The following is a 15,256-nucleotide window of genomic DNA, read 5'->3' as shown; positions in this document are numbered from 1 at the left end:
GTAAGTATTGTGATGATTAGTCAGCAGGACTACATTCTGACTTTCACTTCACAGACGGTGACTTACTTAGTCCCTATCTATCATGGATGCTCTCAAAGCTGAAATTGCACTCAAGCGCAAGGCCGTGCAGAATGACACCGAAACACGTACCATCCAAGTACATGCGTCGCGGTGAACTCGAGCGCATGAAAGAAGAAGAAGAACGGCAAGCACGCGAAGAGAGAGAAAAAGAAAGGGCTGCAGAAGTAGCAGCAGAGAGGAATGCTGCGCTAGCAAGAAACGTGCAGAAGAAAAAGGTGAGCTCATCCTGTCATCTTCATTACTAGGTAGATTCTCAAATGGGCTGGAGAATAGGCTGACACTTCCTCGCGCTCCACTTCTAACACTCCTTTGCCGGAAAGCCGCGACACAGACTCGCCAATCCTAGAGAGTGCATTTAACATCCCAAACAATGAAACTATCCGCCGACTGCGAGCCAAAGGCCAGCCGATCCGACTCTTTGGTGAAAGCGACCGTGACCGGCGCTTGCGTTTGCGTGCTCTCGAACTCATAGAAGAGCGTGGGCATGAGAAAGCTGGCACGAATGATTTTAGGAAGGCACTGGAAGATGTTGAGAGCGTAGAGAGGGAACTGCGAGCCAAGAACGATAAGGGGAAGAAGAAGGATGATGGAGAAGTGAACAACAGCACTGGGAGTGTAGCCATGGTGGATTTGGAATTGATAAAGACAGACCCGGATAAGTTGTACCCCATCATATACTACGCACTCAAGCGGACCCTCAAGGAGTGGGAGGAGGCGATGAATGAACGACCAGGTATGTTCCCCGCGAGTCTTAGCTCTATATGTCTAACGGAGGAGCAGAAAACGTCAAGCGGACTCATCAGGGTAAACTGGCTGCAGCAACACAAGTTCAGTCTGCCGAGTATCTGAAGCCACTGTTCAAGACACTTCGTTCACGGGTGAGTTTGCTCTTTCGTTTTTCTCGACCATTTTATTTCTTGTTTTTGCGCATATCGTTGTTATGGCTCTGCCGTTTGTCCAAACTTCATACACGCCACTTGTGATCACCACAGACCACCTTTTCATTTATAAGCGGAATCACCAAACTCACTATCATCTCAGAATTTACCGCCGGACATGCTTGCACGCATAGCTGAAATAGTTTATCACATGCAAAAGCGGCAATACCAGAGAGCGAACGATTCATACCTTCGGCTATCTATTGGTAATGCGCCATGGCCGATCGGGGTTACGATGGTGGGGTGCGTGATTATTATTCACTCATCATTACTCGAGATTAACCAAGTCATTTGATATCTTTTCTAGTATCCATGAACGTTCCGCTCGTGAAAAGATCTCTACAGACCAGGTTGCGCACGTGTTGAACGACGAAGTGAGCAGGAAATATATACAGAGCCTTAAGCGGTTCGTTTCGTTTCTTTTGATCTCTCTTTTCGTCCTCGCTCCTTTCGAATTGTCGACTCTAACTGATGCATCCCCACAGGCTCTTGACATTCTCTCAGACAAAATACCCACCAGAGGATGTTTCGCAGCTTATGGGATAGTTGAATGTACGTTGCTCAAGTGGGGCACTTGTGTGTGTTTATCAGTCGTATTGGACATTTAATTAAGCTGATTGTATATCTATGTGGGTCACACTTTTTCATGTCATGGCACATCCTAGTTCCTCCTCTAGGGTGTCGAGATGCTATGTGTTCCGGTGATTCATGTTCTATCCATGGCGATCTTCACCATCAACCCAATCGCTATCGTCCCTTGCGCCCTTTCTTCCCTCGAGCCGGCTCTTCGGGCTCAGCAAGTGCGTGTCCTGTGTCCCTGATGTGGGCAAACAGCTTCGTGCGGCTCTCGAAGGGCATTTTGCACACGTTGCAAACCTATGAGCATGTCAGCACAGTAAAGCCACCATGCGTAGGGAGAGTACAAACCATGCTGCGCTCTGCCTCGACGTTGGCAGCCTTCTTCGCCTCTCGGAGCTTTCGTTTCTCCCGTTTTGTAAGCTCGGGCTGGGAAGACGCTACATCCTGAGAACCATCCCCGTTTTCTGGTATTGGGGTGGAGGGGGCTTGCGCATCGTTTGACGGTCTTGTTTGGAGCTTGGACTTTTCCTTCTTGCCCCTTTTCTGCATGAGTTGGTCATCGTCTTCAACCGGGGGTTCTTCGGTGGGTAGACCGACTTTATCTGCGTCTCTATTTTCGAGTACCGGCTCTGGGGGCTCTGGAGGTGTTGGTGGGGGTGAAGGAACGAACTCGCTATTAACGTCTCCATCCACCTCCTCATTCTCATTGCTTTCTCCCTCCTCTGGAACATGTCCGATTGCTTCCTCCTCTTGCCACATCTCCCTTTTCAGTTTCTCGATCTCACGCATGTGTTTCTTGCTACGCTCGTGGCTGTCCCATGCAGCCTCGCTACGGAACGTCTTCCCACATGCGACACACTCCCATTCCTCTGCGTTGCCTTCGCCGGCCGCCCATTCGAGGTCAGCATCAGCATCATGATCCGTGCCACCTGCTCTTTGCCAGTCTTGCTCTACATAAACCTTGGCGGGCTGCGGGCGCGGTGTAGATGATCCAGATGTGGGAGCTTTGGCTTGTGATAAGGTTTTGTTGGCCTGAGCTTGTGCAGCGAGATGAGCCTTGTACCGCGGGTCGCGCTTGCGAATAAAAAGGGCCAGTTGCTGCATACTATTTAGAACTTCTTTGGGTACGATGAAAATGAAAGCAATTACTCTGATAGTCTCATTGTAGTCCTTTCGCGCCTCGTCCCTGGCTTTTTTATTGTCTCTCTCCATCAGTCTACAAAAATACTCAGCCACGGAATGCGTCAAACGCTACCACTCACCGTCGTACTCGGCGATCGGGCGCTTCTGCAAGATTCCACTGCTCCGTCCATACGAAATCCTTGAAGGTTACAAAGTTAATCCACGCATTATAGAAATCGCGCGCAGCGGGCTGGCCTGTCGACTTGGGCGTAGACCAGGGCCAGGAGGGATCTCCGAAGCTGGGATAGTCGATCTCAGAGATGAGGTTCTCCTCCTGCGCCAAACGTGTAAAGAGGTTGTGGTAGATTGTGAAGAAGCTCTAGTGGTGGTGAGCGTGAGTTAGAATTCATTGTATGTATATCATTGTGGTTATGGGGGTATATATGAGAATGTGGAACGCACATTCTCGCCACCATCAAAGCCTGACCAGACAGTCGCATCAAAAAATTGAGCAAGATGTCTGACAGTCAGGCCTCTGTCGCGGGCGCGGGGAGGCGGAGCGCCTTTTCGAATGTCCTCGAAGACGGCTTCCGCATCCGGTTCTGGTGCCAGAGATGCTTTGTGAGAGTCATACCAGGCTCTTTCCTACTTACGCGGGACAATCAAGACCGACGCAACAGAACACCGCGACAGCAGGTACAAACCTGGTCATCACTCAACACCTGTTCGATCCGACATGCGATGAGCCTTCGATATCACCAGGGGTGAGAACTCGCACCTCATATGCTTGCTGGATAGTGGCAAATCTTTTTGTGGCACCTTCGACATCATCTTTGTTTTTGTCGGGATGATGGACAAGGGCTAATTTTCGAAAGGCTTTCTTGAGGGCGATTAGACCATGAACGTTGAACACTTGATGTGACATATTGACATACCTTGATCTCGTCAGCGCTTGCCGATTCCTCGACACCCAGCAGCTCATAGTAATCGGGAACTGCATCTTCGGATTCGGTGTTGCGACCTACGGATTCGCGTGCACCCATGAATGTATATGACTGCCGTTACTGCAATCGCATGGTTCATCGCCGTACAGATTCCGTGCCGTTAAAGTTACCAATTGCTCCCGAAGTCACACATTAACCGTCATCGCTTCACTGGATTTTCGTTCAACCAAGTCGTTCAAGGAATCCAAGCTCTAAATCACTAGCTCCTTGTGCTCTTGCCCGCTTTACAACATGTCTGACTTCTTCAAGTCGCCGTCTTCGTCTAGTTCCCCTTCAGGTATGCGACATGCAGTCATATAATCCGACTCCTACTCAGTACATATCCTTTGCAGACATGGCCGCAAAGAAAGAAGCCGTGATGAATAGTGTGCGCTCCGAGATTGCCCTAGCCAGTGCGCAAGAGCTTATAAATGTGTGATCCCTGTCATTCCATTGCTGCTGGTGCTCACAGTAACAACGCCTTTCAGAAAACGAACGAAAAATGCTTCGCCAAGTGCGTAGCGAAGCCTGGGACCTCCTTGTCCGGCTCAGAGGAGGTGGGTGCACTCATCGAGTTGGCGGCGAAGATGCTAATATTTTCTAAAATCCAGACATGCCTGTCACGATGTCTCGAACGTTATCTGGAAACATGTGAGTCCCCGGCTGAGGTGCCTTGTTATGCAGCCACTCACAACCCCGCAGTCAATATGATCAGCAAAACCTACACAGCCCGCTTAAGTAGAGAACGGGAGCAGCGACAAATTAATCAGATATAGTCGCCATATTGTATTCATACAGCCCCATTCCGTTAATTGTGCTTTCATGTTAGTCGTTCAACAATCTCACCTGCGTGTCCATCACGACTGCTCCACGTCCAAGTCAGACACCATGAAGCTTGTAGGGAGGATTTATTGTCAGCTACTGTGCGAGCTATGGTGTACGAAAAGGTATCATTGTATTACAAGTAGCATATTAAATAATGACGTGTACCAGCGTTCAGGAAGATTATGCTTCCAGCGTGATATGACCGACCCGGTACAAAAAATGTGAAACCAGTGTAGGGTATTAGAATGTCAGGAATCAACTTGCGATGCGAAGGTAAATGAAGTATGTACCGCGAAGGAAGGCGAAAAATTATTAGGCAACCCATGCAAAACAGCGCAAGGTCCAGGCTGATACAATTTTTGATCAGGTCGTATTCGTAACGTATACCACGCATACCAGAAGTGTATGCTGAGTTAGTGAGGCTCAGCCCCGTGTGCTATAGTCATTTGTGTGAGGATAAAATGGAGTCGTTAGCAATGGTGGAGAAGGGGAAGCGAATGGTGTCTGGGCAGTGGAACTAGGGGTGGGTCCACTGCTAGAATACGGAGAAGCCATCGACATAGTGCCATCATACATTTGATGAACTGGGGCGGATGAATAGGAACGCGGGGGGACGCTCTGGGTATCTGGACCGTAGTCGACAGGGGATTGAGATTGTTGCGATATACTATGCGTTGACACGGAGTTCCCGTATTCCGAGTACATGGGCGAATGAGACGATAAGTGGATGGATGGATGATTACGGCTGGAATATGGTGAGAAGGATGTACCGTATGGCGCTGAGTGCGGCCCTGGTGTCGGGTTGACAGGCAAGTCCACAGCGAGAGACTGATGACCAGGCCGATGCATATGACTCAATCGCACGCCACCACCCGAAAAGGATCTTCTTCGTATGTGGACAGGGTGTTCTACCCTTCTAGAGTCGTTAACATCTCCGCCGTAGGGGTATGCAGGCCCTGCTAAGTTAGCCATGGGAGGTTGAGGGACCTCCATGAGAAGTGGCGATGGCTCCTGAGAGTAGTAAGATGGTGAATGAAGTCGGATATCCGACCCAGAAGCATGGGCGTTCAGGTGGCGTAGGAGGTGTGCAAGCTGTACCGCCGAACCTATCAAGTCATGACGCAGAATCTTTGTAGCTTGTTGTCCTTCTGTCCAATCCGCACATTTTTTCCATTGCCGAATTTGCCCCGGTGCCTGTCCAGGCCCAGGAGTTGAAAAAGACTCGAGGTAAAAGGTTGGTGGTTGTGAAAGGATAAATGAAGCCAGTCCAGACCCTGGCGCTGCGTTTGTGAATTCTGTATCGACGATAATGTCGAAAGGAATTTCCATCTTGAAGCCATAACCCGCGGAGTGGATGAACCACGTTAAACAGCGCCTGCTGTCACACAGGTACGCCACGAGATCGTGCTTCCCTACGGCTGTCGCAATGCGACGCCACGTCCCTATCGACAAATCGTTGCAGGGAATAATGGTCACAGCTGGTAGCAAAAACAGCATAAGTAAAGGAACCAATCCCCGAACATGTGGCGACTTACGTTCGTCTTCATGTATGAGGCTGTGTAGCTCTGCTTCATATCCGGTTGCCAATTCCGGGGGGGTATCCGGTGGGGTTTCAGCGCCGTCCCCTCGACCCTTCTTGCCATCTTGCAGTTTGGCCTTTGCGCGTCTGAGGGACCGTCATCAGCGGTGCTTGTGCGCGACGGAGAAGTTACGAACCTGTTCTGGAACCATATTTGTGTTTGTCGTTCCTGCATGCCCAGCAAATCACTGATTTCTTTCCTCCTCGCTGCAGTGGGACTTCTGTCCATCGAAAAGAAGCGCTCCAGATGGATAAGTTGTTCAGGAGTGACACGTGAACGCTTTCGCTTCTCTCTTTCCCACTTGGCACCTACGCCGCTGATGGATTTTGACCTTTGTGGGCCAGAAGATGGGCCCTTGCCAGTATCTGCCTCGTTGCTGTCTGATAGCGATGCGGAACTGGGTCGGACGGCTCCAACGTTCACCGGAGACTGAGCTGACGAGCTAACAGGAGAAGGCGAACAGTCCGACGCAGCATGGGGATTTGCACAGTGTGGGGGGTGCCTTGGCAGCTCATCATAACCTGCCTGTGCCATGTGCGTCCAGAGTCGAACGCCCGAAATGCGTTCTGAGTAGAGGTCTCACACCCTCTTTCCAAGTTCAGCGACAGAAGTAGGAAGCAAAAAGTAGACGATCGTTGAAAGGGAGCTTATCCCTTCCACCTGTTTATTTGGGGGCCTTTTGGTGCAGTCGCGAAAACCGGAGATCGGTTACCCTTATGTCAAGATGTTGAGTTGAGTAAGACGCAGCCAGGCCTTGTAAGGAAAAGGGAGCCAGAAAGGGTGACAGAGATGGCAGGCCAAAACGAGCGCCAGATCAGACGATCACGCTGCCTATACAAAAGGCAAGTTAGGAAGGAGAAAGATGGATCGCGCAGGAAAATTCACGCATGGCGGGAGAGAGGGAGGTACGGATCAAAGCCAAAATAAGGGAACTCACCGGATCGGGGTACCAACCAAGGAACCGTAGTTGGGGGAGATGTCTACTTCCGTTCTATGACGACTACTCTCGACGCACTGCGTAAAAGACACTTGAGCAAGTTTGAAACAGCAAAGAAAAACCGGAGGTACCCAGACTGTCATAAAATTTGTTAGCCAGTTCTGCAAAGCGAACGAAATCCTTGGGTAGGGTCAAGTTTATGCTGTAATCCAGCTCCCAATGAAAGACTAGTTTGGACTGATAAGATCTGTCGGATTCGGGTAGTGGGCTGAGTTGAATCTTTGATAGGTTCCAGGAACTGCTGCCATTGGCGTGCAGATACCGTGACGCGTGTTCGTGCGGTTAATCAAACTCGTCTGTCAAGTAAGCAAAGCCTACACCCGATGTTGCATCACGATCTGGTGTGCTGGCACTCCAACTTCTTCTTATCCGGCTCTCTGAAACAAACCGATGTGAACATTCGGACCTTCCTCATAGGATGCGGGAGAACAAAAAGTTGCGGCACCGGGAGTTGCTATGCAGTTCGGAACAAATGATCAACATGAGAACTAGCCTTTTTCGCCAAAAAAATTTCCATGTTTTCGATAGAAAAACATGTCAACATCCGGACGCTTTCGGGCTCGAAAACGTTGTCGTGCAGGGTCCTCCATGCCTCACTTCAATGACGGTCTAACATACCAAGTTACCATTCACTGTCAAGGGAACAAACGATAAGCTTGCAAGCAGACAGTTAGCGTGTAAGGATCGAGTCCCGGCGCGTCAACGTTCTACGTACCTGTGCTAGCCTGTGATCCGTGACGTTCTCTTCCGAAGGATCCGAAAGACTGGTTTTCCCGGCGGTCCTTAAAGCAAGAGGGTCCGACTCACTGATAGGCTAATCTGAAAGCAGCGATCTAAGTACGAAATGTTGAGTTGGATGACACGCAGCCTCGTGACGACAGCTGGTACCGTGTATACTGCTCAGCGCCAGCGAGCGGTCCGCACTTTCATAAACGGTACGTATTACTTACCGTCAGTACCGTACAGGGTCCCCTCTGCTTTGACCATTGATGGGTAACCACGGGCGACATGTCACAAACTAACAGCAGTAACAAGCAGTAATCTCAGATTGAGGTGGGCGTTTGATATTATCACGAATATCCAAGGTGATTGGCCCGAGGATCATCCGAACAGAACATAGTACATAATAGTAACATCAACAAAACCTTGTCTTAGAATTCTTGCTACGCTGTCATCTCGTCAGACGTCTGCACACGATCGCCAGGATATGTAGCTATGTACATCATAATTGCTAACGCTGAAGATGGTCGTATAGCATGGTATACTCACGTTCGCCTCAATCGGAACGATCAATGCCAATCACCCATAAAAATAGGGCACCTAGTAATAAAATAGTGATACTTACGCGAAGGCTGCAGAGCAATGTGACAACAAAAGCGTTCAGTACTTACACACCCCACCTAGCGCGGAGTCATGGGACTTGAAGCAAGAAGCATGTGAGAAAATGAGAAAGCTGGACGTATCTCACCCGGCCGCAACTAGTATCGCGGTCGTTTAGCGTCCCTGTCATCGTACCCACCAGGTCCTTCACGTTTGAGGTCTCCGCGGAATCCACCTCTACCTGGACCGAAGCCGCCGCCTGGTGGTACATAGCCTTGTTGTGGAGGACCGCCAAAGCCACCCGGACCACCAGGTCCCTGAGCACCTGGAGGGCCGAAGCCATTAGCAGGAGCATCACCGCCAAATCCACCTCCGTGGTAACCAACGCCCCCGCCTCGACCACCCCTGGAGAGAATAAGTCAGAAATGAAAATGATGTAGAATATTTAAACCGACCTGTAGCCATCGTCGCGTCCACCTCGAAAGCCACCACCACCACCTCCGCGGAAACCACCTCGGTCTCCGAAACCACTACCCCGATCTCCAAAGCCGCCACCGCGGTCTCCAAAGCCGCCGCCGCCGCCACCACCACCACCTCTAAATCCACCGCCGCGACCGCCTCGGAAGCCACCTCTGTCGCTGAAAGCCTCCACCCCTCCCTCCACCCCTAAAACCGCCTCGGTCACCGGTAGGTCTTGGAGGGGGCAATACAGGTTGTTCAACTGGTTTTGGGCGTCCGCCAAGACCTCCACCTAGACGACGGGGTTTCCACCCCCTCACAGTCCGGCCTCGTTCGACATCGACAAGTATGCGCTTGCCCATGATATGTAAACCATCAGATTCCTTATAAGCCGCTAAGAAGAGCTCAGTACAGAAGAAGAAAAAATAACGCTTTTACCATCATTACCTTTCATATCTCGTTCGCGCTCATAGACAATGAATGCATAACCTCTGCACCGGCCTTTCTGGTCTCGTACCAGTCTTACCCGTTCAATGGTGCCAAAGCTTTCGAATTCGCGTCGGAGGTCACTTTCCGTTGCATTTTTATTCTACATGAAAACGTCAGCAGAACGCACGAAATTGAAATTGGAAATGATGCGGCTAACCAGACGTGAGATGAAGAGTGTTTTATATGGGTCTCCAATGGCTTCCGCATCGTCCGCGGGTTTGTCTATAAACGGTGAGGACTCATATCACGCCGACGAAAATGACCACTCACAAGTCTCCTTAGCAATCTTGAACTCTTCGGTCTTTTTCTTTTTGCGTTCCTCTCTCCGAATTTGACGTTTTGTTTCTTCGGCTAGTGTGAATGCAGGCTCCTCGCCCTCTTCCATTCCGTCTCCTACTTCACCATTGCCTGCGATTAATGATGCGGTCGAGACTTCCTTGAGTCGCGCTAGGATATTTGCAACGCCGTCAACATCTTTGGAAGTAACGCGGTGGATGTCTTTGCCAACGGGTCGTGCATAAGGAAGCGGCGGTCGAGGTGCAAATAGCTTGAGAAGATTTGGCGGGAGGAGATGTGTGCCAGGCATGGCAAGGTATTAGTATGGCGGGGCCTTGCGACGACGTGAGCAAACTTGCAGTACTTGCAGCAGTATGAACGCAACTGTAAACTTTTTAGAAAACGTGTAACAAGTTGCTGTGAGAAGGCGTTCAAACTCCGCTTACTGAAACCTTGGTCTGTGCGCTGGTGCAGGTGAGTACGTCCTCGCTATTCATAACAGCGAGCTCATACAAAAATCGCTGCTTTGTATCTAGAAATGAGGAAAATACATGCTTTTCAGTCATGTAGCAAACATTTTGTTGCCTGCACATCAAGTGCATCACGCTCTCTCGCTAGCCAAAAGTTTATGGCCTCCGCGGCTTTCAGCAGACCGTACACTGTGTCTTCTGCGCGTCGAGACTTTACCTCCTTCTTTTGTCACAATCAACAGTGGTCTACTCGCATCGATAGCACAAAACCTTCCGAGATAATTCGTGTCCGGGGAATCGCACATGCAGTCGCAGAACCAGATGCAGTTCATATCGCCCCTGCAGGCTTCAAAGAAGTCGAAGTGCTCACCCCAAGACGCCTGTTGAAGATTTACGCGCAGCTTGCCAAGTCACGCCTGACCTTCTTGGTCGTCTTGACCGCAATGTCAGGGGTCGCTCTCTCCCCACTTCCTGCAACAGTCCCAATTCTTCTCTCCACAGCTGTTGGCACGGCCCTGTGTTCAGCATCGGCGAATACTCTGAATCAACTTCAGGAAATACCTTATGACGCCCAAATGGCTCGCACCCGCCAAAGACCACTGGTCCGCAGAGCTATTTCCCCTTTGCATGCTGCTGGGTTTGCTGCTGTGACAGGGGTAGCAGGACCAGCAGTACTGTGGTTCATGGCGAGCCCACTCGCAGCCTGTCTCGGCGCAGCGAACATTGTACTCTATGCAGTGGCGTACACTTGGTTGAAACGTAAAAGCGTATCTAACACCTGGGTGGGCGCCGTCGTCGGTGGAATCCCGCCTCTTATGGGTTGGACAGCCTGCGGCGGACAACTTCTCCCGACTGAAGATTATCCGATTCACCTTTTCCTTCCCTCGTTCCTTACAGAGGCACCACTGGACATGTCCATGATCGATAACCCCCTTGGCGCGTTCGCACTATTCATGCTTCTCTACAGTTGGCAATTCCCTCACTTCAACTCGTTGTCGCATTTTATTCGAGGTTCCTACGCTCAAGCAGGTTATAAGATGCTTTGCGTGTTAAACCCGCAGAAGAATGCTCTTGTGGCTCTCCGCCACTCCTTGCTCCTTGTCCCCATTTGTTCGATCATGTTCCCACTGTCAGGATTGACTACGTGGGCCTTTGCTGTCACAAGCTTAGTTCCAAATGCAATTTGCATTCGTGGTTCCTGGAACTGGTGGCGCCGTTGTGGAGAAAAAGAAGCGAGGGTGACCTTTCAACACTACCTGTGGTATCTGCCCGTGATGCTGGCTCTGATGATGGTTCACAAGCAAGGGCTAGATTGGAGGCGTTGGGTAGGAATGGAGGAAGAGGTGCCGTCGGATGGAGCAGATGTACTAAAACCATAAGTATACCTAGACGCCATCCAATTATAATAATCATGGTATATTACACCTGGGGGATAAGCATCGAAAACATTGCTACGCTGCGATTCTTGACTTTGTCCGTGCAATCTCTCGTTTTATCCTCAATGCCTCCAATCTGCTTTTCATTACAGTGACTTTCATGTCTGCTTCCTCCTGCGCCCTCTCCTCATCCAATAAGCGGTCCATGATCATTTCCCTTTCATCCTGATCCTTCCTCCGCCTTTCCTCGTCCGGGTCTAATTTAGCCTCAACTTGTGGAGAATCCTCTTCACCCTGCAGTGGCGGGAAACCTTCTGCCGCATCAGACACAAGCTCCGGTTCCGCAAATACAGTCGCCCGATCATATGTTTCGCGGTCATCAGGAGCGTTAATCACCGTCTGTTGGAACTTGATCCACTCTTGGTCAAGCTCTGGTTGAGCCACGCCAACATTATGTGATCCCGACACCTTCCCAGGGGCAACAGTCGATGAGTCCACCTCTTCGTCATCCGAATCATCTGAAAGGAGCGGTGGAGGCGCTTTTGACGGATCAGAGAAGAAGTTGGACGGAAATGCGCTAGAACGAGGAGTTGAGGCAGCAGGCTCGGTTTTCTGCTTTTTAGCTGCATCTCCACCCGAGGCGTCTTCATCAGCTTTTCTTTTAGCATTTCTAGCCTCCTGTTCAACGTGTTCTTGTTCCTTAACCCTCTCCTCTTCCCTAGCGCGAGACACATTCGTACGGTGTGCTTTGCTGCCGAGATGACCATCCCAAGCAGATGCATGTTTGATATTCGTTCCGCATACGGAGCATCGTAATTGTCCGGTTGACGTATAAGAAGCTAGCGGATGGTTTACACGCGCCTCTTGGCGTTTGGCTTTGAGCAGGGCACGGACGTCTGCCATGGTACCAGTAAAGACTGACTTCAACTGAATCGGAAGTTGGTTATATCAGCATACCGGTTTAGGCAACTGACTTCAAGATGATAATGATCGTTAACATCTTGCTCAGGTCTGCGAATTACTGGATCGTAAAATCGGCGGAGAATACGATTATCCTTTTTCTCGGTGAATTGACGGTGATGTGCTCCTATGGAGAAAACGCGCTAATTTAACAGACTTCGAAGCCTCAGGTACATCGCGCCCTCGTCACGGACTCCCCGATGCGACCACCACAGCACACATGCGTGGCACTCATGCGGGTGCTATAATTGTCCACCAAGTGTCCACGGCCACGAGGCTCAGTGTCCACAGCATCGAATTGTAGTTTCGGTCATCTCAGCCCTCCTTCGACCGTATATATAATCGAGTTGCTCTCAGAGATATGAACTGGAGTCTTTTATAGCTTTTCGCCAGAAGGCGTCCCTCATGTCGTGGTGTATGCAAGGTACTTACTTCTTCATGCTCGTCGCTCCAATTGTCTCGGCGATCGAGGTTACAATCCCGCTCGCTGCACCCTCGGGTGCAGCATCAGTTATGGGCAACCTCGTTTCACTTTCAATCGAGCAAGATAGATGGGTCGATTGGGCAGGGAGCACAGAACCTAACACGTTTTTCAACAACGTCCTTGATAACTTGGTCCAAATAACCAACACTCCTCCCTTCTTGAGAATAGGCGCTGACTCGGAGGACCACACTGACTTCAGCTATGATATCGAAGTAATTTCTTTTGATATTAAATTGACATGTGTTCAAATCGCACGCAGTATGAAGAAAATATGTTCTCTGCTTCGACTGCCATCATGCCATACCCAGAAGCCTACAGTACCATTGTTGGGCAAGGTTTCTATGACATCATCTCTCATCTTCCACAGGGTAATATATTTTTACGGGGACACTCAAGCGACTGATGCTCTTTTACTTTCAGGGACGCAGGTTCACTGGGGTGTCAACCTGAGGGAGCACAACCTCACAGCGGTCTACCTCGAAACTGTCGCACTCATCAACGCATTTTCCTCCCCTGCTGTAGTAGAGAAGGGTATCACGCTGAAGTTCATCGAGGTCGGTAACGAGGCTGATTACTACCACGACGATGGTAGTCGTAGTAAAAATATCTGGAATGTGCAAGAATATGTCTCCGAGTAAGTTCACAGCAATGACTTCCTGAATGGTGCTGATCAGCATAAAGGTGGGAGGAGTTTGCGTATAACGTTTCGATGACAGCCAAGCTCTCCAAAACATCATATACAAAACTGATCGGCGCTGCGTTCGCTGGATCTTCTCACAACAACCTCAACGGCTTCTCTCCTCAAGCTATATTTAATCTCGGCATCCTCAAATCTCCTGCAGGCCAGCTAATTGAGACGTATGTCAAATTCGGCGTCAGAAACTGGATAGCGTGCTAAATTACCTTGTTAGCATTTCGCAACACCTATACAGTGGCTCATTCTGTTCTGGAGGTGGAGCCGTGCTGCAGGATTTGATGACCAAAAGCTATATCCGCGGTAACATCTCCGTGTTTAACCCTGATATTGAAGCAACCTTTGCCAATGGTCTGAACTACATCCTTGGGGAGACAAACAGTAAGTTATTGCCTGAGAGGTGCTAGACAGCGCCGAAATTACTAACTGATTGTTAGGTATGAGTTGCCATGGTACACCTAGTAAGTTGCCAACGTGAACAGACGACAGAACGACTTACATACGATCGTCCTTTTCTATTAGATGTCAGTAATACAGCTGGTGCTGCCCTCTGGTTACTCGACTACTCTTTATATGCCACACAAGTCGGTATCAGTCGCATACATTTCCACCAGGGCGTTGGCTACAAGTACAATTTGGTTGGTACCTGTTTGAGGCATCGCAGCGTCGCTCAACCCTCTTCTGTACAGATTCAACCCGTGACGCTTGACTATTCAATCATCGACGGCTCTCCAATTGGGTCACTGGCACCACACATACAGCCACCATACTATGCCGCTATCATCGTCGCAGAGGCTATCGGGACATCTGGAACAACGCAAGCAGTCGAAATTGTCATTGACGAGAATAATGTGTCAGGCTATGCATTTTATGAGCATGGTACCCTCTCGAAAGCCGTGCTCATAAACACGATCGCATATTTTGCCGGCGCTGGTGCGAGGAACTCGACTCACATTGATTTTTCTTTCACTGGTTCCGGATATACCGCGAAGGAGATGAGCGTGAAGACGCTGAAAATTAGGTATGTCCCATTCCATCGATAGTCGCGTTCTGAATGCTAAGGCTGTCCGCAGGTATGCCTCCGATACCACTAATCTGACCTGGGGAGGTCAGACGTACGAGACTAGTGACGGTAGAGTTAGCGGGCCTCTGACTGTCGACACATTACCTGTCAGCTCTGGAGTGGACCTGCAAGAGACGGAAGCAGTCCTCGTCACGTTTCTTTGACGTGGATGGGTATAGTTTGTAATATGTCCAAAACACCCAGTAGCATACCATGAAATGAAAGGGCTGCGGTGCACTACGAGATACGAGAGAGTTGCATTCCACATTTTACAATGTCATATTTGGCAAGGCAATTGGACGCTGCGCACTCCTAACTTCTAAGCTAGGACACATTCTTAGCATGTTTGACACAACGAGGGTAGGGTGAAGCTCATTGCTACACAAAGCGTACACTCATAGTCTTCTGCCGCAATGAGCTTACCATCTACTGTCACACGCACGAAGGAGGGCACGGTGTTGACAAATCTTGACGAGCTCTTTCTTGCAGCGTTGGCATTCTGGCCATAAAGCTATGTCAAACTCCGTATCTAATAATACTTGTGTTTCTACGATAAAAAG

The 15,256-nt window shown here is 49.8% G+C and overlaps 6 protein-coding genes across 6 annotated transcripts; 4 read left to right on the top strand and 2 right to left on the bottom strand.

Annotated features, from left to right (window-relative positions):
* Positions 1-82: 82 nt before the first annotated feature.
* On the top strand, positions 83-1,565 carry EDB91DRAFT_1239858 (Prp18 domain-containing protein; the record flags this gene model as incomplete). Its single annotated transcript, XM_041321914.1, has 7 exons — positions 83-124; positions 159-296; positions 355-814; positions 862-959; positions 1,123-1,262; positions 1,327-1,425; positions 1,505-1,565. 7 exons carry the CDS (start codon positions 83-85, stop codon positions 1,563-1,565), a joined length of 1,038 nt encoding a protein of 345 aa, XP_041170865.1.
* A 201-nt stretch (positions 1,566-1,766) lies between these two features.
* On the bottom strand, positions 1,767-3,820 carry EDB91DRAFT_1266121 (DnaJ-domain-containing protein; the record flags this gene model as incomplete). Its single annotated transcript, XM_041324501.1, has 7 exons — positions 3,656-3,820; positions 3,499-3,600; positions 3,425-3,442; positions 3,183-3,365; positions 2,861-3,099; positions 1,947-2,814; positions 1,767-1,895 (listed from the first exon to the last, which is right to left on the bottom strand). Exons 1-7 carry the CDS (start codon positions 3,761-3,763, stop codon positions 1,767-1,769), a joined length of 1,647 nt encoding a protein of 548 aa, XP_041170864.1. The 5' UTR covers positions 3,764-3,820.
* Positions 3,821-3,844: 24 nt separating this feature from the next.
* Positions 3,845-4,715, top strand: EDB91DRAFT_94367 (Tim10/DDP family zinc finger-domain-containing protein). Its single transcript, XM_041328802.1, has 5 exons — positions 3,845-4,001; positions 4,057-4,136; positions 4,192-4,260; positions 4,315-4,354; positions 4,406-4,715. Exons 1-5 carry the CDS (start codon positions 3,956-3,958, stop codon positions 4,477-4,479), a joined length of 309 nt encoding a protein of 102 aa, XP_041170863.1. The 5' UTR covers positions 3,845-3,955; the 3' UTR covers positions 4,480-4,715.
* Positions 4,716-4,951: 236 nt separating this feature from the next.
* On the bottom strand, positions 4,952-6,642 carry EDB91DRAFT_1239856 (uncharacterized protein; the record flags this gene model as incomplete). The annotated part of the gene is made up of 3 exons (XM_041321913.1): positions 4,952-6,006; positions 6,064-6,194; positions 6,245-6,642. The coding sequence occupies 3 exons, from the start codon at positions 6,640-6,642 to the stop codon at positions 4,952-4,954; spliced, it is 1,584 nt and encodes a 527-aa protein (XP_041170862.1).
* Positions 6,643-8,549: 1,907 nt separating this feature from the next.
* EDB91DRAFT_1239854 (UbiA prenyltransferase family-domain-containing protein) lies at positions 8,550-11,954 on the top strand (the record flags this gene model as incomplete). The annotated part of the gene is made up of 4 exons (XM_041321912.1): positions 8,550-8,586; positions 8,628-8,690; positions 10,465-11,444; positions 11,796-11,954. The coding sequence occupies 4 exons, from the start codon at positions 8,550-8,552 to the stop codon at positions 11,952-11,954; spliced, it is 1,239 nt and encodes a 412-aa protein (XP_041170861.1).
* A 491-nt stretch (positions 11,955-12,445) lies between these two features.
* Positions 12,446-14,908, top strand: EDB91DRAFT_1168810 (glycoside hydrolase family 79 protein). Its single transcript, XM_041320117.1, has 9 exons — positions 12,446-13,151; positions 13,199-13,307; positions 13,360-13,573; positions 13,621-13,797; positions 13,851-14,014; positions 14,071-14,094; positions 14,156-14,271; positions 14,323-14,654; positions 14,707-14,908. The coding sequence occupies exons 1-9, from the start codon at positions 12,861-12,863 to the stop codon at positions 14,858-14,860; spliced, it is 1,581 nt and encodes a 526-aa protein (XP_041170860.1). The 5' UTR covers positions 12,446-12,860; the 3' UTR covers positions 14,861-14,908.
* The last annotated feature ends 348 nt before the right edge of the window (positions 14,909-15,256 follow it).

This window comes from Suillus paluster (assembly GCF_016628075.1).
Source record: "Suillus paluster strain FC165 chromosome Unknown EDB91scaffold_118, whole genome shotgun sequence".
Taxonomy (NCBI): domain Eukaryota; kingdom Fungi; phylum Basidiomycota; class Agaricomycetes; order Boletales; family Suillaceae; genus Suillus; species Suillus paluster.
This window is presented reverse-complemented; position numbering and strand designations above follow the sequence as displayed.

Excerpts from the sequence above, each read along its gene's own strand:
- EDB91DRAFT_94367 (XM_041328802.1), top strand. The coding sequence starts at position 3,956 with ATGTCTGACTTCTTCAAGTCGCCGTCTTCGTCTAGTTCCCCTTCAG. Across the intron at positions 4,137-4,191 it reads GTGCGCAAGAGCTTATAAAT|AAAACGAACGAAAAATGCTT; the intron begins GTGTGATCCCTG and ends AACGCCTTTCAG. Across the intron at positions 4,261-4,314 it reads CCTTGTCCGGCTCAGAGGAG|ACATGCCTGTCACGATGTCT; the intron begins GTGGGTGCACTC and ends TCTAAAATCCAG.
- EDB91DRAFT_1168810 (XM_041320117.1), top strand. The coding sequence starts at position 12,861 with ATGTCGTGGTGTATGCAAGGTACTTACTTCTTCATGCTCGTCGCTCCA. Across the intron at positions 13,574-13,620 it reads GTGCAAGAATATGTCTCCGA|GTGGGAGGAGTTTGCGTATA; the intron begins GTAAGTTCACAG and ends ATCAGCATAAAG. Across the intron at positions 14,655-14,706 it reads GTGAAGACGCTGAAAATTAG|GTATGCCTCCGATACCACTA; the intron begins GTATGTCCCATT and ends GGCTGTCCGCAG.